This window comes from Ceratotherium simum, chromosome X, assembly GCF_057802395.1.
Source record: "Ceratotherium simum simum isolate JZ-2026a chromosome X, ASM5780239v1, whole genome shotgun sequence".
Classification (NCBI taxonomy): domain Eukaryota; kingdom Metazoa; phylum Chordata; class Mammalia; order Perissodactyla; family Rhinocerotidae; genus Ceratotherium; species Ceratotherium simum.
Window position 1 is genome coordinate 38,541,651 of NC_141940.1, and position 21,871 is coordinate 38,563,521.

The 21,871-nt window shown below is 41.8% G+C and overlaps 1 protein-coding gene across 1 annotated transcript in view; it reads left to right on the forward strand.

Moving 5' to 3' along the window:
* Positions 1-16,311, forward strand: part of GUCY2F (guanylate cyclase 2F, retinal) — an 89,094-nt gene extending 72,783 nt beyond the window's left edge. The window contains 6 exon segments of the mRNA XM_004440478.2: positions 346-538; positions 3,850-4,024; positions 7,446-7,544; positions 10,490-10,584; positions 16,048-16,136; positions 16,224-16,311. Coding sequence (XP_004440535.2) covers positions 346-538; positions 3,850-4,024; positions 7,446-7,544; positions 10,490-10,584; positions 16,048-16,136; positions 16,224-16,311 — 739 coding nt within the window.
* The last annotated feature ends 5,560 nt before the right edge of the window (positions 16,312-21,871 follow it).

Here is a 21,871-nt window from a genome sequence, read left to right on the forward strand (position 1 = left end):
TCTTGGAGATAATTGGGGAAATTAGTCTCATGTAAAGGCAACCACCTGGAAACATTCCTCTAGGGGGGTGGTCTGAGGAAGAAGGATAGAGAGCTGAAAAAACTCCACAAAGGCACAGACCAGGGCTGTCTGTTCACAGACACCTGGCACAGTGCCTAGCATATTGTAAGCACTCAATATATATTTGTAGAATAAATGACAGAATTCATGTTTTCATCCAGGTGACATTTTCTCCCTGATCATTTACTTGGCCATGATTTTTGGAGAAATTGTGTTCTAGCAGATGTCTGTGTGGCATGGAGGGAGGCCTGTGTCTTCCAAGTAATCACTGTGTTTGCTTTTCAGATCAGTTGCTGAATCCCTCAAAAAGGGCTGCACAGTCGAACCTGAGGGCTTTGACTTGGTCACCTTGTACTTCAGCGACATTGTGGGCTTTACTACTATCTCAGCCATGAGTGAGCCCATTGAGGTGGTGGATCTTCTCAATGACCTGTACACACTCTTTTATGACATCACTGGCAGTCATGATGTCTACAAGGTAAGTTACTTAGCAGAGAAATATATTCTAGAGAGACATTTTTATACGAGGTTCATCTATGTGTATTCCAAAATTGAAGGATGCGATTGTTGTTATTTAGGAATTAAGATTTAACAAGTACACCACTTCCATTGGTATCCCATTGGAAATGAAGGCCAGATAGAATGCATATGATTTTACACTTTACAAAACAACAATATCAATCCAGCAAGAAGAGATTGCTGGTCAGATTTCTTTGGAGCTGTTTTCTGGAATTGAGACTAAGAGGCTGGGGCCAAAAGGGTTATTACACTTCAGTGGCTAAGTACCCACAGTGTAGGCAGTATCACACTAGGCACAGAAGAAGTATTGGTGTTTTGCCCATAGTTGGTGACTGCTACACAGTTTATCTTGGTAATGTTTGTGTAGATCTAATACATGCTGTTGAAATTTGCTTTCCTCCTTTAGCTACCATTTTTATAAAGGAGGGAACTTGGGCATTACACACATCAAGGAGCTATTAGACTTGAGGCTCTTTGGGATTGCTACAGGGTAACCAAAAGCCCAGCTAGTGGTCTGAGGTCTGGGAAGTGGTTAATTGTGAGGTTGCAACCCCTTGCTCCCACCTTTCCCCACCTCTCCAGCCTGTCAATTTCCACTCTTCCTATCAAAGATTTTGGGAGATGAGTAGAGAACAGATGACTATATTCACTCATTTCAGTGCCATGCTTCCTTACCCTTGAATTTTGTGTGTTGTGTTGTCTCTGGGCAGAAAATGATTAAAAATCTCATAGCTGTGCAGAGACATTTCCACATTGTTTGCAACATGGATACTTGTCTTATTGATGGAGAAAGATGCCCCAGGCATCCCAAACTTTAGACAGCTCCTCTGTCCCAGGAACCAAAGTAGAGCTGGAGAATGAGTAGTTCCATTCATTGGATCCTTCACAGTAGTCTGAAATGTTCCAACTCTCAAATCATACACAGGGCAGTGTGTTTATCTCAGATTAGACAGGGCCCTTTCAGGTCAGGTAGAGAGCCTCAGGGCTAGGCCAAGCCACCTAAATAGGGCTCAGAAATAGACATCATACCTGTCAATCAGCAGGAGCTGCAAACAAATCAAGAAGCACACATGGAAACCATGGTGGAGGAAAAATCCATGGAATCAGACTACCTGTCTTAACTTGTTGAATTTAAGCAGCCTGAAGAGAAAAAGAAATCACCAAAAGCTAATTCAGTTGAAACTAAAATCAAAGATGATTCAGCATGGGCAGTAACACAGCCACTGGTTTAATTAATTCAGCTGATACTGTTCAGATGATTGTTGGGGATCTTAGGGATGAGGCCATTACGTATTTTGGTACTTCATGCGGCAGTAGGGAGTGAGTGGAGTGTTTCCAGGACAGAGAAGGGCTATATGAATCCAAAAATGAAATCTAATTGTTCAGTCCTGTTTATTAAAAACAATACAGTGCAAAGGAAATCAAAATTGAACCAGCAGTGAGTCACCGAACCTGTTTGTGTTTTCATTTTCTTTACCTGTAAAATTGGAATCACCTCCCTTGGCACTTGATAATCTGAAATGGAAGTGAGAAGGCTACTGCAGAATTATGAAGTTGGTGATTTGTTTTCAGTTTCAGTTCTTCTGCCACCACCCCATTTCAACCAGACCCCTTTCTATACTTTCTCTTCCCTGTCTGTGTCCTTATGCTGGCTTAGGCTACCCACAATTCCCCACAGCAGTCTCACACCAAGAGCAGGCAGTGCCCGTACTCTTTGCCTTTCTAATCTCATTCATATCCTTGGGGACTCCTGGGTGACTGACTCATTAAAGCTGAAGGGTCAACAACCAGTCTCTGATAATGGATAGCCAGTGAGTTTCTCCCTCCCATATAGCATTTGCATTGTACCTGCTGTCTTCCTCTGTGCAGGCAGGCATGCTTATTTGACATCAGGGATCCTTTTCTCAAATTGTACCAGGTGAGGGAGGCTCTGGATGGAAGCATGCTGAGGTACAAAGTCCCATAGGTGCAAAGGATCATTGTTATTGGCTGTATAGAAAGTCATGTTGAGGGGCCTATTGCTGATTACTGAACTTTCTCTGGAGCTGAGTCATAGCCACAGTCTTATGGCTCATTTCAAGACATATCACTTTGGCAATGATGATGATGATGATGATAACGATGATGATGATAATGGTGATGATGATGTTAGCTTGCATTTATCATCCACCAGGCAGGTTTTAAGTGCTTTGACATATATTAAGTTATTTAGTCCTTAGAAAACTCTATGAGGTAGATACTGTCGTTATCCCTACTTTACAGATAAGGATACTGAAGTGCAGAGATGTTAAGTGATTTGCCCAAAGCCACACAGTTTGTAAATAGTGCATTTGGGATTCTAACCAGGGCAGTATGACTTCAGAGTTTCATGCTCTTAACTATTGCACTCTGTGAGTGCAGTTCTTAGGAGAACATGGCTTCTAACTGGATCAAAACTTGTACTAGCAGAGTCTGAATGGCACATTTCAAAGAAGTCTTTTCAGTGTACTTATCTTTTGAATTTACTTGAAAAGCTTCAACTTACTAGTCACCTAAAAGAATGAGCACACTTCTGTGGGGAAGATGAGGAGCACAGATATGCCTTTATTTATAGGTGTTCAGCTCTAACTGCCCCTGCAAAGCGGTTGAGGGCTAGTACTGCTCCCCCTTAAAGAGGTAGCACTAGGAGAGGAGGAGGTAGCTGGTGGTAAAAGATCCAGTTTTCATACCCAATGAGACTGCAAAATTAACTCCATCATATTAGCAAGGCAAAGCAGAGGGAACAGACTCTTCTACCTCCTTCCTTTCCCTTTCCCTATACTTGCCTTAAGTCTGTCCTAGCCCATTTATCCAACATCACCTAGAGAAATGCTTGCTGGGGGAGCACCATATGCACCTTCTCCTAGGGTGCTCCCCCATGGACATCCATGGACAGTCCCAGAAATATCTCCTCTCCCTTCCCCCAGGAATTATTTGGAGCCTGATAGTTCTCTAGGGCCAGCCAGGAAACTGCAAAGTAGCTGCACTTATTTCAGAATCTATGGATGTGGGACCTAGACATCAGTATTTTTTTTTATAAAGTTCCTTAAGTGATTCTAATGTGCAGCCAGGTCTGTGAACCACTGACAGCCTCTCTCTGTCTTCCTCACTTTACAAGAACACCCGGCCTCCATCATACTCCTTAAGCTCTGTGAAACACACACACACACACACACACACACACACACACACACACACTCACGCACACACAGAAGTTATTTGCTTGCTAATTTTATTTCCCATGATTCCCAGGTAGAGACCATTGGAGATGCCTACATGGTGGCCTCAGGCCTCCCAAAGAGGAATGGCAGTAGGCATGCAGCTGAAATTGCAAACATGTCCCTAGATATCCTGAGCTCCATGGGTACTTTCAAGATGCGGCATATGCCAGAGGTGCCAGTCCGGATTCAAATAGCCTTGCACTCAGGTAACAACAACCAGCTAAAGCAGAAGACATTCCCTTGCACATCAAGAGAAGATTAGCAAAGTGGGGAGAGGGTAGCTCTCCTCTGATTACTGGCGGCTGGATTATCCAGGTGTTTAGTGCTACATAATTCCTCTATGCCTACCCCAGTTGACTCTCTTTCCAGTATCTGCACTACCCAAGTGGGCAGCAGTCCTTGTTCTAGGTACCAAACCCTTTCAGTCTACCTTTCTTGTTAGAGCCAACATTTCCATGATTGACTGCGATACGAGATCAACATGCATATGTTGTGTTTAGGATAATTCATTTAATTAGTTAAAAACTCAACTCCTGAAGTATTTTTCTCCCACACTTCTCCCCGCTTGCTTGAATATCTTCAGGATCTCCCCTTTATTGTATCCTTCCTATCTATCTTCACACATTCACAGGTATCTTGACAGATATCTCACTTGATGTAACAGATATGTCACCTACTAGCCCTTCTTACTCTCCTCTCCACTCCCCTCCTCTTTATCTTTGTTTTGCTCTTCTAGGCTCCTTTTCTTCCCCCATCATTTTCATCCCTTTCCTACCAAATTTCTTAAAGAAATGATTGACACTCACTGTGCCATTTCTTCACTATCCATCCCTCTTTAGCCCCGTTGCAATCTGGCTTCAGCCCCCACCACTTTTCCCAGTCCTAGTCTGCCCTTATCTCTGCACCATTTGAAATTCTTGACAATGCTCCCTAAAACTTCCCTCAATTGGCTTCTGTGACATGCTCCTCACACTCTGAATGCTTCTTCTCCATTTCATTTACTTAGCAATTCCCGCTCTCTAACTGTGGTGGCTCCCAGATTTTCTGCAAAGCTCTGAGTTGTGGTCTCCTTTCTCTTTGCACGTCGTGACCTCTAATTCATTTCTCAACCCACTCCCACCTGGCTTTCATATTCTACCATTGTCTGATAATCTATTCTGTCTCTCTCTGTCCTTTAAATATTGAAATTCCCCAGGGTTCTGTCCTTCATCCACAGTTTTTCTACCCTTACATACTCTTCTGGGTGATCTCATTCATGTCTATGGTTTAACTACCACTTGTATGTTGATGGCTTCCAACTCCACTGCTTCAGCATGTCTTCTCCCTTAAGCTTCAGCTTTGTACATCAAACTTGATGCTAACATTTCCGCCTGAATATTCCACACGGACCTCAGACTGGACACATCCAAAATAGAATTATTTTCTTCTCACATAAACTTCCTTCTCTTCCATATTTATTCTCTATTTCAGTTGGTAGTACCACCATTCACCTAGTTGTTCCATTTGGTCTTGGGAGTCATCCTCCTTAACTCCTTCCTCACTCGGACCTTCACCATTCAACCAATTACTAAGTCTTGAGCATTTTACCTGCTAAATATTTCTTGAACCTGTCTTGTCTCTTCTTGACTCTCACTACTCAAGTCTAGGCTGCCAGCATCTCTTGCCTGGATCACTGCAATAGCATCTTCTTGCTTCCACTCTTGCTTCTTTCTATCCATCCTTCTCATAGCCATCAGCATAATCTGTGCTTGTCTGTCTTTCCATTAGACTATAAGCTCCTTGATGGTAGGAACCATATCTTACTCATGTTTGTACCCTGAATGCTTAGAACATAGCAGGTGTTCAGTATTTTTCTTTTAAAGAAAAGCCCACATGTCTCATTTGTGCTTTAGCTTCACATCTCCAGCCCCCCTCAGCATATCTCTTCTTGGATGATTCACCATTACTTCGAATTCAACATATCTAAAACTTCAAGTCATCTTTTCCCACAAACCAGCATGAGCTCATAAGCCCATACCAATTTCCTCATGGTTGTCCATCAGACAGCCAACAAGTCTGTTGATTCTCTTTTATAATGTCTCTCTTTTATCACCTGTTTTTGGCCCCTACCCCCATCATCACCTCCTTTCTTGTACTCACAACCTTGGGCTTAGATTACTGCAACAGCCACCTAACAGGTTTCCCTGGTTTTTAACTCCCCCCACTTCAGTGATTCTGTACACTGACCTGAGAAAAAAAAGAAAAATTATTTTCATCATGTAATTCCCAGCTCAAAATTCTCTTGTAGTTCAGGTCCTCCATCTTGTACAACCCAACATCCAACCTTGTCTCCAGTTTCTCCCTAGCCACCTGAACAAGGAAGACTGCTTTCTGTACGAGTTTTCCAAAATTCCATGCTCAATCCCGGCCACAAACCTTTGATTTATGTCCCTTTTCTCCTGTTCAAATCCTACCCACTCAGCAAGATCCAAATCAAATCCTACCCACTCAGCAAGGTCCAAATCAAATCCTACCTTCTCTATTGAACCCTTCTTGACTGAACCAGGTCCTCCCATTTTTAGAACTATTATATTACTTCTGCCTGTACCATTTACCTTGCTTCAACCATACGTTGTCTTGGATTGTTGCTTAATTGCTTCCTGATTGGTAGTCTCTTCTCTTCAATTAGACTATAAACTCCTGGAGAACTGAGGCCATGTGTTACATTTCTTTTTTATCCCCCTTGATGCCTAGCTCAGTGCTCAATGAATCCTTCCGAATGGGCAAGAAATGAATTAAAATGAGAAACATAAGTTTTGTAATTCTTATTTATTTTTATTCTTAAAAATTAAAGTTGGAAAGATCTTTTTGAAGTAAAAACTCTTAATTAGATTCTGTAACTTAGGAAACAGCAAAAAGATAATGCTGAACAATTTTAACATATAAAAAGAGCAGAGAGCAGAGAGGTGAAGGTGAAGAACTTTCTAGATATGCTTGAACTAGGATTTCAGTATGGCTGCTGAAGTTTTTGCAAGCACTGTCCACTCTCTGAACACCTAACATGGCCATATTAAAATGTTAAAACAAAAATCATTCTAAGGGCAAATAGAAAATATTCTTGGATTATTTATACATACTGCTCTTCCATGCACCTAAAACAAATGATTGAAAGTCAACTTTACTTCTTGTCAGATTTTCTAACTGTCTTAGCAATAATTCTCTTAATAGACATAGTTTGGGAGACAGATTGCCCTGTGAGGTTACTCCTTCCAACCCTAAGGCACAAGAAAACGTCACATTTTTTCCTTGCAACAAACTTGTTTGGATCCTGAATCCCTGCCCAGGCTTTTCTGGTTTGGGTTTGATGCTTATTTGTCCCTGTTGACGGATATAAGCATCTTGAGTGTAATTGTTACTTGGAACAAAGGTATAAATCAGAAGGGTAGTCATGTCTGCAACATTATAAACTTGCTTTCTTGTAGAGCAAAGAGTTCATTACTCATTATAAAACTTCCTTCAGATTCCCAGAGCTATTTGATGGCAACTTTATTCTTTTATGTAGCTATATCCCCTCCCTTGGCAGTGCTCCTCTATTAGCGTTGGATGCATACCTGTTGACTGTAATTCCAACTGTCTGATACTCTATAGGGCCAGTCGTTGCTGGAGTGGTGGGCCTCACCATGCCCAGATACTGCTTGTTTGGAGACACTGTGAACACAGCTTCTCGGATGGAATCAACAGGGTTACGTGAGTACCTATAGAGGAATGGAAGGAATGGTAACCTCTTACTGTTGGAAAAGAGATTCTTCCTCAAGAGAGGGGGAAAAAGAGTAGGGTACTTGATGTTTTAATATTTTAAACAAAAATAAAAGATAATTTAAGAAGATTAAGGAGATTTAACACACATTTTTCCTGGTCTTTAACAGCAAACCAGTAGGGGGTGATGTTGCATTGAACATGTACCTTTCTTGTTCTCGAAATGAAGCTGTAGCTAAGTGACACTGAAACAGCCAGTCAATTTGATCAAAACAACTAAAAAACATCCTTTGGGTAAAGGAACAAAATTGGCCAGCCCGGTGGGTTTAGAGGAGTCATGTTGAAAAAAGAAACGGACTGATATTTTTAGTTTTTCAACTAGTTTGTGGAGACACACCCAGAGCCAGCTGCCTCCCAGCTGGCTGCTGTTTGCTGCTCTAGTCCCCTTTTTGAACTAGTTAGGACCCCAGGAGTTCTGGCTTCATCAAATAGTCCCCTTGAATTTAGCTAGCAATAATCCCTCAACCTAAGGAGCTTGGAATTCTGAAATAATTAATTCCAACATGCCTGTATATAAAACCCTTAGCTTCTATCAAAATAGGTATGGTATCAAAAATACCATTTCTTCACCCCTTCTTTGAGAAGAAAACTGTATGAATCATTATGCCATTTGTCTGTTGCTGGCAACTCTTTCTTAGTTATTTACTACCACTATTAAGACAATGTCAGAACCACAATGTGCCTTTACCTATGTCATGGTTGAGCAAAGCCATTTGTTCGTGCTAGTATAGGAAAAGCATAGAGAACAACAATAGATTCTATATACAGTCTTCATGGATTTTCTATTAGAAAAACACTTAAACTCATATCAGCTCTGGCTCTGGCAGCTACTAGGCAAGACATGCTCTTCCCAAACTTCAGCAACATATGCAAACTAGTCCCTGATGATATGGTGGCCTATATCACAGTGAGTGGTGCCCCGTCTGACCCCACTCCTCATCACTCATGTGCAGAAACAGGCTTGCACAATGGGTCTAGTCTTAGTCAATCTAGACTGTGCAGCCATGATTAAGGAGGCAGCACGGAACTTAGAAGCTGTTGTCAGAATAAATTTTCTGACATCTGGGAAAGTCTTCGAACTCCACAGACATGGCAGAGGCTGTGGAAGTAGTCATTCAGGAACCACTGCATGCATATGACTTTGCTCTTGAAGTGCAACCCAAGATGAAGTGAAATTGATCATGGAACCGCAATGCAGATTTGGCACAGTACTCTGGACTGATGTAAGCTTGTAGAAGACTGAAGTCATATTCTGGTCTGCACCAGGGCAACTCCACACATTACACATTGGAAATATAGAGCTGAGAGCAGAAATTAAATTTTCAGATTTAGACAGCACCTTGTCCAGTGAATAGCTAAAAAGAAGAAAATGGAGTGAATTATGCACAACAGGTGTTTATTAAGCACTGACTATGCAAGGAAGGCATTGTGAGGGATACAAAGAAGCATGTACATGTGTTCTATGCACTAAAGGAGCTGTTTAGTGTGCTTTTCTGGAAGCTAATGACTATGACTGAAATACGGCATTAAGCTCCTCACCTGATTGAAGATCTGTAAAGAAGTAGCCTCTAACCTCATGTTGGATATGAGACCAGGACATGTCATAGGTCTATTTAAAAAATTGATTTCATCAATACCTCCTTTGTAGCCAATTGAATCCCCTGATTCTGGAATGGAATTGACTATTGACCCAACCCTAGAATGATCCTCCTTGCCACACAACTGGATGGTGGTTGGAACGAGCTCTCTCTCTTTTTTGAGCTGTGTGTTTCCCACCAATAGGATTACTCTACTGAAAGGCTACCTGACGACCAGATGCTAGTGAAATGGCACACATAGGGCTGGCTCGGGACATACTAGATGAGCGTGTGACTTTTAGGAATGGGACAACCCTTTTTGAGCAAAGATTTTGGGTGACCGTGAATTAGTGAGGAAGACACAAATAACAGTACTAAGCTGTCAGGAGAAGAAAAGTCATTGAGAGTAGCAGAAATTTCTTATAGTTCTTTTCAGCCATGCCTTCCTACTTAGATTGTATTCAGCTTCTAAAAGAATTATTTTCTCAAGTGTGTGTGAGAATAAGTCTTACACTTTTATTTAAGACTCAACTTGAACAAGATCTTACTTCATAGGATGACAGTTTTCAGGAAAGTCAAGGATCTTACCTCAGTTAACAAATGATTGTTCTTCACCAAAGAATTATACTTAGTTTCTAAACAAAAATTTTTACTTGTAGTTCCCCATGTAAGACTCTTATCCCAGGTTGGGATCATTAGTTGGAAAATAATACATTCATGTGTATACGCAGCGAGATGCACCCACCCAAAGGATAGCTATAAATGAACAATCGCCACAAAATGTTGACAGAGGTCTTGGGACATTTCTCATTGATGTTTTATTTTAAGGACAGCAATATTAAAAGATAGTTGTATGGATGTATATGGAAAAGACACCCTTTTGTCTCTTAAGTAGGATGTGTAAACCTTGGGAGTTCAGCTCTAGCTACAGCCTGTGAGAGAGGCTGCTGAAGCCTAACTTCCCTCAGAGGAGGTCACGTTTCAGCTGAGAGCACAGTAGTGGTTGCTGGTTTCTCCATCTCAACCCTCTGAGTTAAATTAACACCTTTCTATTGCATGGCCTTTCATCTGAGATCGTGTCTAGGAGGCTGATAGGTGCTACAGCTAACGCCTTATTTGGGCCTGGTGAGGAAGGCCAACACTCCTCTTTCTCCTCCCGTGAAACCCTAACTAAAGCTCTTTCTCAGGGACTTTGCTTAGGGTCTAGTTCATTTAGAAGTGGGGGCATTTGTTACAGTAATATTTTCTCATTGATTTTACCCAAAAGGATTCAAAGTCATGCCTCTCTTTCTTTTCCAGCTTATCGCATTCATGTTAGTCACAGCACTGTGACAATTCTTCGAGCTCTGAGTGAGGGCTATGAAGTAGAGCTTCGAGGAAGGACAGAGCTCAAGGTATAATGTCCTTTTGTTTTTTGAATCAAACCACTTGGACACACCTGCTTCTGGAGAGGTCATGGTCTGCTGAAAGAGTTTACCTGGTGTCTGAGACTCAGAGCTATAATTGGGGCAGAATTTCCAGCCCCATTTGCAGTTCCCAAAAGATTGTTGCCTTTTGCCTTAATTTTCTTCTCTTTAAAATATGGATACAGTGAGGAAGATTGTTAAAACTCCTTCTGCATTTTTCAGACTATGAATTGCACCTTTCTCTCTTAAAGAATTGCCCAGAATTTGGCTTTCCAATGAACTGCACTATTATTTACATTTCCATTTTGTCTACTCTTTGGCAGTACCAGACATTGTTCAATAAGCTACAGGATTGGTGAGTTGGGGTTTTCTATTCATCTGTTCAGTGGCCACCCTTTCTGACTTTTCATCCACATCATCGAAACTTTGTTTATAGAGAGGCTTTACGTCTTTCTCCAAGGACCAGGAGGAATCAAGTCAATTCCTATGAAAGACAAACATTTTGTAGCACCTTTTCTCTCTGATAGGACTATCACTTGATCTGGGATTCAGAATAATTTTCCTTTTCCTTTTTTTTTTTTTTTGCCATTTCTACTGGATTCTTTTTATCTTTCTCTGGATGACCCCAGAGCCTCTGGCTGCCCCAGTTCTAAGAGACTTTAGACATCTGACAATCTAACTCCTTCATTTTCAGATGAAGAACAAAGGTCCAGAGAAGTGAAGGAGTTTGATCAGGGTCACAAAGTCAATTGATAGCAGAATCAGGCCCAAACCCAGGAAGCCTGACTTCCTGTTCAGTACCCTTTCTATGATACCACTGTGCATGAAAATTATTTCCTCAGTGATTTTTCTTGGACAAAGAAAAACCTGGGCACTTAATGATGCACAATTTGTTTCTGTCATTGGCATGCCTTCCCCAAATGGTGGCAATTTACATGTAAAAGGAGTTCAGAAGTTAAAGGTTGAGAGGCCTAATTCTAGTTGATCAATTCCTTTTCTGGTTAGTCCTAGTTTGTCCCTTCCAATAGATCCTGAATATCTTCCAGCAGGTGGGATGAGTCACTTATGAGGGGACAGAGGTTCTTTTACCACCTCTGCAGAGAATTCAGTGACATGATGTGGGTGGCGATATTACTTGGGCAGTGAATCAAGTCACCCAAGGCTTTTGTGATCCCTCTATATATTCTGTCATTTTTCAGCAGAGGAGGACAAAGGTGGCTTGGTTTCCTGAAGCACTTTCTGCTCTGTATTGCAGGGCACAGATTCCCTCATTTAAAAGATGAAGAGCTAAATAGGTGCCACTTTCGAAACTGAAAAAGAAAAATATGCCCCCACCCCCATGGTTTTTATTGCCCCCCAAATTCCAGTCAGGAGCAGTCACATCTTTGGGTGTTTCAAGTACAAATGCAGGACTACTTCAAAAGGACCCTTTGTAGCTTCACAGTTTCCCCCACCCTAGGTAATTTGGGGATGTGCTACAGCAAGTTTGAGGAAGAGGCAGGGAGAGGCTTCCCCTAAGGCCACATCAGGCCTTGGTTATTGGGGTGGCAGGGCCCTCCTGAGGAAGAGAGTTTGAGAGGGAGATACTGAGAGAGAAGAAGAGAGGGGGGCCCAGGGGAAAGGAAGGAGCAATGAGAAGAAGGAAGAAGATAGGAAGTAAGACCCAAAGAAAGGAAGGGAGAGGAGGGGAGATACTTTTTGTCTCTGCACCCCCACTGCCCCACCTGAGGCAGGTATTGGACATTACATAGTAGGGACTGAGGGACAGGGGATTTCTTGTCCTTTGGGGACATGCAATATATCCCCAATAGGGCCATATCACTGGCAAACTTCAGAAATTCTGATTCAGCTTTTTACCCCTCATCCACTCTGCTGCTGGAAAGCAAGAATCACTCTAGTGCATGGGTCAGAAGGACCACATTTGATGGCCAGCCAGGTGTGATTTCAAAGCTGATGGCTGAAAACATCCTCTCTTTCCAGCTGGCTGATGTTTGAACTTCCTCCATCAGAGCCTCTTCTCTTGGGCTCCAGGCTTGGATCCAGTAATAACACTCTTCCCTGAATCCCATCTCCTTCATCGGGGTGATGACACTTTAAGTTGTTTCCCTTAGTGGAATCAAAGATATGGATTGGATTGGGTGAGAGAAGAGAACATAGAAGCAGTTGAGTAATTGAGTAGGTGTGAGGTACAAAGAAAGAGACCAAAGTGAGGAAGCTGAGGTAGCTTAGGGGAAGACTCATTTAGAGATGAGAAGCTCAGCCTCTGTGGGGAGCTGTCCCACTGCCCACTCCAACTCCCTCTTATACTATACTGGCAACAAATCACCAGTGCTTAACTGACCAATTCTGCTTTTTAAAATATTTCTCTCCTAATGGCCTGGTGATAAGTCATCTTATTACCTCCTCTCTTATATAAGTCTGTTTCAGTTACCATTTTCCTGACAACTTTGAAGCTCCTTGCTGAGACTTTGTATATATCTAGGCTTATCAGTTGTATTTATCAGGGCCTCTTAGGTAGATTTACATTCTGGAAAGACTTTCCCAAATGGTTGTTCTCAGCCAGTTTATGTTGTTCTTGCCAGAGGTGGACACTTTCTGACCTTATCTGAATTATGGGACTAAATAATATTTGATTCTCAGGTTCCTAAGCAGTGGTTCTGTTCCATTTGTGATTTCTCCTTTTTCCCCAGCCTCTTTCACCCCTACCATCAATTCCTAACACACATACACGATCATGCATGCATGCAAGCACGCACACACACACACATACACACACCAGCAATTGAGTTAAGAAGTAATGAGGTTGTATTGATAGAGTCATGAAGGTCAGAAGGTCTGGTCTGTAATTCTTGTCCCATCAATGACTCAATGTGTGACATTGGACAAGTAACTTCATCCTCTCTGTGCTTTCATTTCTCCACATAGAGACCTCTTCTGACCTGTGATTATCAGGAAGCTCATTAATCACAAGCTTTAAAATTCCCCACAGTTGCTTTTTGGCCTCTAGACCTGGCCCTTGACTCCAGTGTGTTGGAAAAGCTATATGGTATGGAGGGAAGTGCATTTAAAATTTGGAGTCTAAGGTGTTAACTAGACTTATTGTGGTGATCATTTCACAATATATACAAATATTGAATCATTATGTTGTACAACTGAAACTAATATAATGTTATGTGTCAATTATACCTCAATAAAAAAATAGCAAAGTCATAGTAAAAAAAATAAAATAAAATTTGGGGTCTGGTAGAGTTGGGCTCAAGTCCCAGCTATGCTTGCGTGTTGACAGGTCCTTTAATCTCCATGAACCTCAGTGTCCCCATTTGCAGATTGAGCTTATTAATAAACCTAATTTCCAGAGTTTTCATAAGGATTAAATAAAACAGAAGATGCCAAAGTGTCTTAAAAGTGTCAGGTCAAAGTAACATGCTGTTATTTGGGGGGGGGAGGGGTCTCTGGGACTGCCTAGAGATTGATATTGAGTCAAAGAGTTTGCTTTAGGCTTTAGTTGTTGCACGCTTGTTTTCCTTCTCTCGTTCCCTTCAGCAGAATTTTGGAAGTAGGGTGCGTAAACAGAGAGCTAGGATTCTAAGAATTCTCCTGGATGGGCTCCAAAACCTCAGAGAGCCCCTGGAGCTTCTCTGCATACTCTTTGATTTGGAAGCTTGCCTGAGTCCATAACACTCCCATCCTCTTTTGCAACCATTAGTTTTGGCATCCCAGTGTGTCCAAGGACTTACCCAAATATCCGGACAATCCTGGTATCTACAAAGCTCCCTTGGGGACTGGCACCCTGTCTTGATAGCCTCTAGATCTCAAATATGGCTGGGGGTTGGGGTCCTCAAGTTTGAGCTTTAAGAGTATGTTTTATCGAAATGAAGTCCAAGGACACCTTGAGTATTCCAAGTGCTCAAGAGTTGAGAGTTTCAGTTAATGGAACAGTCTGATTATTTACTAAGCAACTGTTCTGTACAAGACACTGCACTAGGTACTGTGAGGAAAAGAAAGTGCTTAGGAGGCAGTAGAGATGGGCTTGTGTTTAGAGCCCAAGACATGGCCTGATGATTGTTTTTATTTAACTACTCTGTGAGCTCCTTAAAGACAGAGCCATGTCTGTATTCCCAGCCCTGGTACAGTGAGGGTGGAATAAATGTAAGAATGAGTGATGTGAATATATTTTCAAGTTGTTCACCTCTTCTGAAAACAGAGTGGCCCCAAAAAGTCCAATTATTTGAGGTTTAGGGTGAGTTGGGTGCCAATTAATGGAAGTTGGGCTTGTTGTGGTGTTCTCTTCCTACTTGCCTCATGGAGGGCACGTCCAGAGCCTTAAACCAAATATTTGCAAAATGCTTTGAGCTTCTCCAATTAAATGTGCTAATTATTATTATGGTTGTTGTCATTATTGTTAAGGGATGCATACATGTGATGTAAAATACGGAACAATGGATTTGATATTTAAAGGGGGCAATCCTAATTGGAATTTCTAAGTTAAACAATTTAGAACTGTTCCAAATGAGATCTGCTGAGAGTGAGACCATATTTCAGTTTAATGAGTTGGAAACACATTCCATTACTTTTTATCAGTCTTAGTAAACACATTTTTTTCTTATGGATTGGAGGAAATGAGAGGACACACAAAAGATAATTGGATGGAGGAGAGAAAAACACATTGAGAGGACAGTTTATTGGAAAGAGGGTAGAGCCGAGCATAGGCAGAAAATTTGGCTCCTCTGAGGTCACCATTCAGGCTCTGGGGTGACCAGCTTGAGTTTACATTCCTTTTCTCATCTCAGACCTGTGGTTCTTGAGAACCAACTAACTGGGCTGTAGATGCAGGCCTCCCTGGGGTCTCTCTCTACCTGTAAGAATCCCTTGGTGGGAAGAAAAGAACACTGCAGAAATGTAGACCTCTCAAAGCAGCCAGGATGCCTTGGACTTAAAAGCAAAGTTGCATAGCCTGCTTTCCATTTCGATTCCATTTTTAGGCTTCGTGAGAGCCATTGGATGGCTGAGTGTTGGGGGGAGGTCGACTCTGAATGTATGTACTCTAGATACAAAAGACAATGGGTTGCCTAATGCCAAAAGATCAGGGCAAAAATGACAAACAAAATCTTCAATTGAGCTTCCAGATGTTTGGTTGCTATGAAGCCAAACAGCCCCACATTCCCAAAGATGGAGCTATGTGGCAGCGGGTATACTAAACATCTGGATGACAGCTTGAAATGGTGTTCACTTTTCATCCGGCTGCTGTGGCAGCTTATGAAGCTTGCCTGAGCCTTAGGTATATATGGCAAGGAAGCCATGTAGCAAGGAAGACTCCAGGGAGTGGTGACAATGGGAAAGTAGAGGCAATTTCTGAGCCAAACTGAATGCTTGTACCCTATTGACCAGAAGGACTTCTTTAGGAAAATTGGTTATAGCGTCTTTAAGATTTTATGCATTTTCTATAATAAGGGCAAAGGCACAGAAGAGACCTTCTGGCTAGTTGGAAAAAAAGGCTTCACGAAGCCCCTTCCTGTGCCCCCACCAGTGGGCAAAGATGGGTAAGTGGAGTTCACATTTAATTACAATCTTCCTATGCCCTGCTCTGCCACTCTCTTCACTATTTTTGTGTCTCTCCTGCCCTGCAGGCAAGTGGGCCATGGCCTGCAACCAGTGGAGATTGCAGCCTTCCAAAGAAGAAAAACAGAAAGGCAGCTGGTGAGAAACAAGCCATAAGGTAATGGTAAGCAGGAAAACAGAGCACAGGAGCTTGCCAAATTTTCAAAGCTGGGGCTCCCTTTGGCTTGGGTGCCAGTCTCAGCCTACACTCTGTTGGCAGAGTGTGATGGAGTTGGTGAATTTCCAAGCTCCACTGAGTTGAGCAAAAACCTTATGGAGAGGCCCGTTTCAGAGCGAGCTGCGTCTGAGGGAGATTGGCTGCCCTGGTCTGAAAGAGACTCTTGCCTCCTGCACTGATAACACATTTGAATGTCAACAGGGCTGGCCTTGTTATCCAGTTATCAGGCAGGTGAACCTGTCTCTTTCATTGTTGAGCACCTGGGCCACATAGTGAGCCACCTCAGGTCTCTAGAGACTCACATCTATCTAAGCAACAGCAATAATGCAATGACCCCTCTTTTCCCGGGATCTATTGGGGAGACCATCTTTGAGAGGATGCTTATGTCATTTCCTCTGGAGGCACTGTCCAATCCGTTCCGAGGTTGGCATTGCCAACCAAAATAAGACTGGCTACTCCTTGACTGCCTGGCTTGAATTCAAGACAATTTCCTCCATCTCTCCTCTCCTTCTAGAATGGTGTGATTCCAAAGCAGCAACAACAGCCTAATTATCAAGAATTCTCCCCACGTATTTATCTCTAAGGCATCCATTGCTTTCTTAGGCTTCTGTCAGTATCTCTTCTCTTCTTTATCTTGCTTTCTTATTCTCTTTTTTATGGACACATTGACTCTAAGATCCATTGCTCCCTCCACATATCCTTGAAAATCACAAGATTCTAAAGTAAACATTAAGGCATCTCCACACACTCCTGCTCCTTTGTTTTTTAGCATGTTTCAGAATAATCACAATTCTAGCAGCAACTACCAAAGGCATCCACATACTTCCTATTTTCCCACTAGCCCCTGTTGAGTTTGTCAGTTCTCTATGACTGTTTCCCTCCTAAGGAAACCCAGTGCATCTTCATTTCTGCAACTATCACAAGTATCCTCTAAGAGTCATAATATTTATGCTTCAGAAAGGCTTCTGTAGTGAGCATGTGGCTCCCCTGAAGCCCCTGATGCCACCCCCTACCACCCTGCCCCCTGAGGCCTGGCTGTGTTCTTTCCTATTGACCTATACAAGCAGATAAGCGGCTGGGACACACATTCATCCAATTTCTAGGAACATTCTTTCCTGTGGGGAAGGAAACACAAAGATAAACACAGATACACAGTCTTAGTCTCTGTATCACAGGAAAGAGTTTGGAAGCTCCTGAAGGGTTTTCCCTTTGGCGGGTGGCACAGGTATTGGAGGCACTGTATAAGAATCTATCCATTCCTAAGAATGTGTTGGAGTTTGCAGCAGAAGATATTGCAGCTGACTCACCATCATTAGCTGTGTGTTTGGTAGTGCTTTCCCAGCATTGCAGATGGATGTGGCTTAGGCCATTTACACTCACTCATCTGGGCCCCCTTGACAGAGGGCAAGCTCCCGTGGGCTGTGGCTATATGGAACAGAGTGAAGCCAATTGGCCCAAAGTGGATTTGACCTCTGATCCTGGCCTCATTAGCACTTGTGCTTTAATCAGCATATTAATTGACCACAATGGCCTTGGCAAGCTGGGCAAATCATAAAAATCCTCAAGAAGAGCACCCTTGACAAATTTCAAAAGGCTTGACCTGCATCCAAGAGCTCCCAGACATCTCACTTACCTCTCATTAAATGTCCTATGTTGATGTCACCCAGTAACACCACCTATTCCAGAATGTTTACAACTTTCTATGAATTTTCAGGCTGACTCTTAGTGAGATAGACCCAACTTACAAAAGACCCACAATACCTGTGAATGCCTCTCACCCACTGCTGCCATCATGGGAGCTGTCGGGGGAAAACTTGAAACCTTTAGAGAGCCCTGTGGAGTCAGACAGGGAGGAAGGAAAGATGCTGTGAAAGGGAGCACAGCTTTGGCGAACTGACTACAGGGGCTGCCTCTCAGGCAGGGCCCTGCTGTATACCTGGTAGCTCCTTCCTCATATCCCCAAATATTCACCACTTCCAAAACCTTCCTAAAGGTTATCACTTCATCTAGTTACTTTCCCTAAAATTTCACCAACTGGGGTTCTTTTGGGGTTGACAAGCCTCCTGTTTCAATCATAGATGTAACTTTTGGAGGGTAAAGAGTGATTAATCACTCATATAATAATGAAGGTAAACTGTGCTAGATGTTCAGGAGAACTTGGAAGTTTCATTTTGATTGGGATGAGGAGAAATGAGGAATTTGGCAGTTTTGGAGAATGGATAGTCATAGTGGAGGGCTTGGGACAACACAAGAGCAATGGATCCCTGGGAAATGGGAGAAGGTTGAAAACAAGTATGAGGGTGGAAAAGTCAGTTTAGATTCCTTCACTTTTAAACCTTTCCTTTGTGTTTTCCTTGGACCCAAAGAATGGGAAGAAAGCACGCTTTTCTTTCTGCTCTCAGGACTCAGGACCCCCACCAGAGCTCGAATATAACTGTGCTCCATATGGGTTAAATCAGCCTTTGTGGACAGACCTGGAAACCTGACCACCAAATATATAACAGTTTCTATGGAGCAAGGCATTCCAAATTTCAAATAATTGAGTTATAAATGTTTAGGACACATCTCATTAGTAAGTTGAGGATTACCTATATGTTAACATACCCCCTTTTCTGTTAAATTTGTAAAAACTCTTGTAAATAGCAACATCTAATCGTGCAAACTTGACAAATGTAATAATGTTTATTTGTTCAACGATCCAGGAAAGTTTAGCAATTTGCAAGCTGTTTCTGGAGAAGACTGGTGTTGCGGGCTTGGAATCATTCATTTTGAAGTCCTGTGAAAGGCCTAGGATGGAGATGGTATAGTTACTGTTTTCTCTTCCTCCCACCTAGGAGCAAAGGGCTCCAAGATTGGAATCTTCTCTTGGTGAGACAATGGAAAAGCTCACTCCAGTTCAACAAATTGTTCTGCCTGGGCAAGAAATTAGTGAATGACTATACCTCTGAGGATGACCAATTTGCAGGGTTATTCAAGCCTAATTTCAGTGTAAGGGGGCTGATAGGAAGTAACTTTAATAAGTTTTGCTCATTACACAGCTATCACCAAACGGGCCATTTGAATGTAAACTGCTATGGATGTGAACCCTAAGGAAGGGTAGAAAACCACCTCCACATTTAGTCATTCCAAAATAGCAGGCCCAACTTGGACTAAGATAAGAAGGTCTCTATTTTCACAGAAAAAAGTGGGAGGCACTTTGTTTTCCTTTTCATTTCGTTTGAATCTCTAGAAAGTATTTAATGAGCATAATTTATAACTCAGATACTATGAGATTAGTGCCAGGAAAAAAAAATCTTCCAGCAAACATACATCTGAATCCCAGTCCACTGTGACCTCAGTTGGCTGGAATGCATAGGCAATAGAGGGGAGGAGAAGAGTCTGGTTAACTGTGTTGTTTGGATAACTGAGGGCTAAGTTCCTTTGTTTTCTTATTGCTTATTATTCGAAATCTTTGCAAAACTGTCATGGTCTCTTTTCCTGTCTAAGTAAGGAGAATCTAGGCAACATAACTGAATTGTCCTTGCTAGGTAGGTGAGTATCTCACTGGGCCTCAGGGTCGTATTCTGAACATGACAGAAAAGATGTAAGAGATATCGTCAGGATAAAAGATACAGAAGTAGTGGATTGCATGGAGCAATTCCCTTCAAGTTTTGTACTTTCCCTCCCTTCTCTGCCCACCCTGCATTTCAAGCCCTTACCCCTACCCCTAAAATAAATCCTTTTGAACATTTGTTTTTACTTTATGCTTTTAGTTTTCCAGATTTTACTTTCAAGGGGTTATTGGCAGTGGCTTGCCACAGTCACATGGACCAAAGCAATAAGGCTTAATTCACAAGCATGTTTAAAGTAGTTAAGCAAGCTTTTCCTCCTTTTTATTACAAAAAAATAATCTCTTTATTAAAACGGCTGAACCCAAACATATCAGTCAGTAAAGCAGTTAATTCTTTTAGTACAAGCCTTTTTAAAGAAAGAAATGACTAAGGTATAATTTGATACTTTTCTCACTAATGTTTAATTTTTCCATTATCAACTCACCCTGAATCTGAGCTTAGAGTCAAAAGCTCTTCCCAGCAGAGCTTTTCCTTCAACCTTCAGTCAAAGCACCCTTGGACTACTTCTCTCTTCACAGGAGCTAACTTCTCTCAGCCTTGGGTGGTTTATTTACTATGTTAAAGCTGTTTAAGAGGATGCAGAAAAGGCCTTTCAACCTCCTTGATCCGAGTTTCTAATTCCTTTTTCTAGACATGGCAGAGGAGAAGGAGACATGAAATATCATCCTCTACTTGTGGCAAAGTCTCAGTCAAAACCCGAGCTTTTAAGACTTCTAGAAAGAGGCAAGGCCTAAGGGAAGTTTCAAAGAAAGGTACCACTCAAAACCCAACTTGACTTCTAGAGGAGGTGGCACTGCCCTCTAGTATGAATATGGAAGGATCGTTGTGGGCAAGGGAGGGGGAATGGGGCTGCAGCTGCAGGTTCCATGGATCAGGATTCTCCCAGACATAGTCCAGTCCTTTAGCTCCAGGAACTATAGTGTCAAGGATGCGCCTGCAAAATAAGGACTGCCAGCCAAAGTCTTTTTTTGAGCCACAAGCCCCACTGATTTTGATCCCTAGCTCTGTATCTGATCCTATTCCCTCTTTCCGTCTTGGATATTTTTCTAGTCCAGCATGTCAACCAAGCCTACCTTGTCTAGCCTGCTAATCCTGCTTTGTTCATGATCACATCTTCCTTTCCTTGATTCTTCATGAACCTCTATCTAAAACCACTCCACCTTTTCTTGGATTCCTTTTCATTAAGGCCTTCTCCACTGACCAAAACTAAGCTGTCTTCAATTTGCCTTAGCATTTTAATTATTTGTGGAGAAGAAAAACACTCTCTACTTCCATATACCACTTGATTTATTTAGTGGAGTGTAGCCTGATTCTTATAAACAACCAATTATTTCTCTATTTGCCTGTTACTACTAACACAATGGCTTGAGTTTGTGGTTATGAGGGACTAAAATGATTTTTTCACAGCTATCTTCCTAAGTAACTTATATTCCTTGTACAAAACAAAATATTTAGAAAACAATTTAAACAAGGTTTTCAAACAGAGATTTAAATTAGTTTCATCATGTCCTTTATATCTGCTTATTTTCTTGTGATTTGCCTCTTCTCAAACTGCATTATTGGAAAAAGAAAGCCAGATGCTTCAAGTTGGGTTCTGCTTATTTGAGGTTTTACTGTACTTTCAATGTAACTTAACAAAATGGAGGATTATTTAAGCCCCTTTAGATTTTTTTGATTTTTTTTTCTTACTGATCTCAACAGCAATACATGTTTATTGTAGAAAATGTAGAAAACACAGAAAGGCACAAAGGAAATTAAAATTGCTCAAAATCCCTTTAGATTCTTTATTCTATTTTATCCTTCCTGTTTGGGCTCACTTCATGGATTATTGCATGTTATTATAACATCCACTTGGCCAAAGAATACCTTACGTCAGCTAATTCTCAAA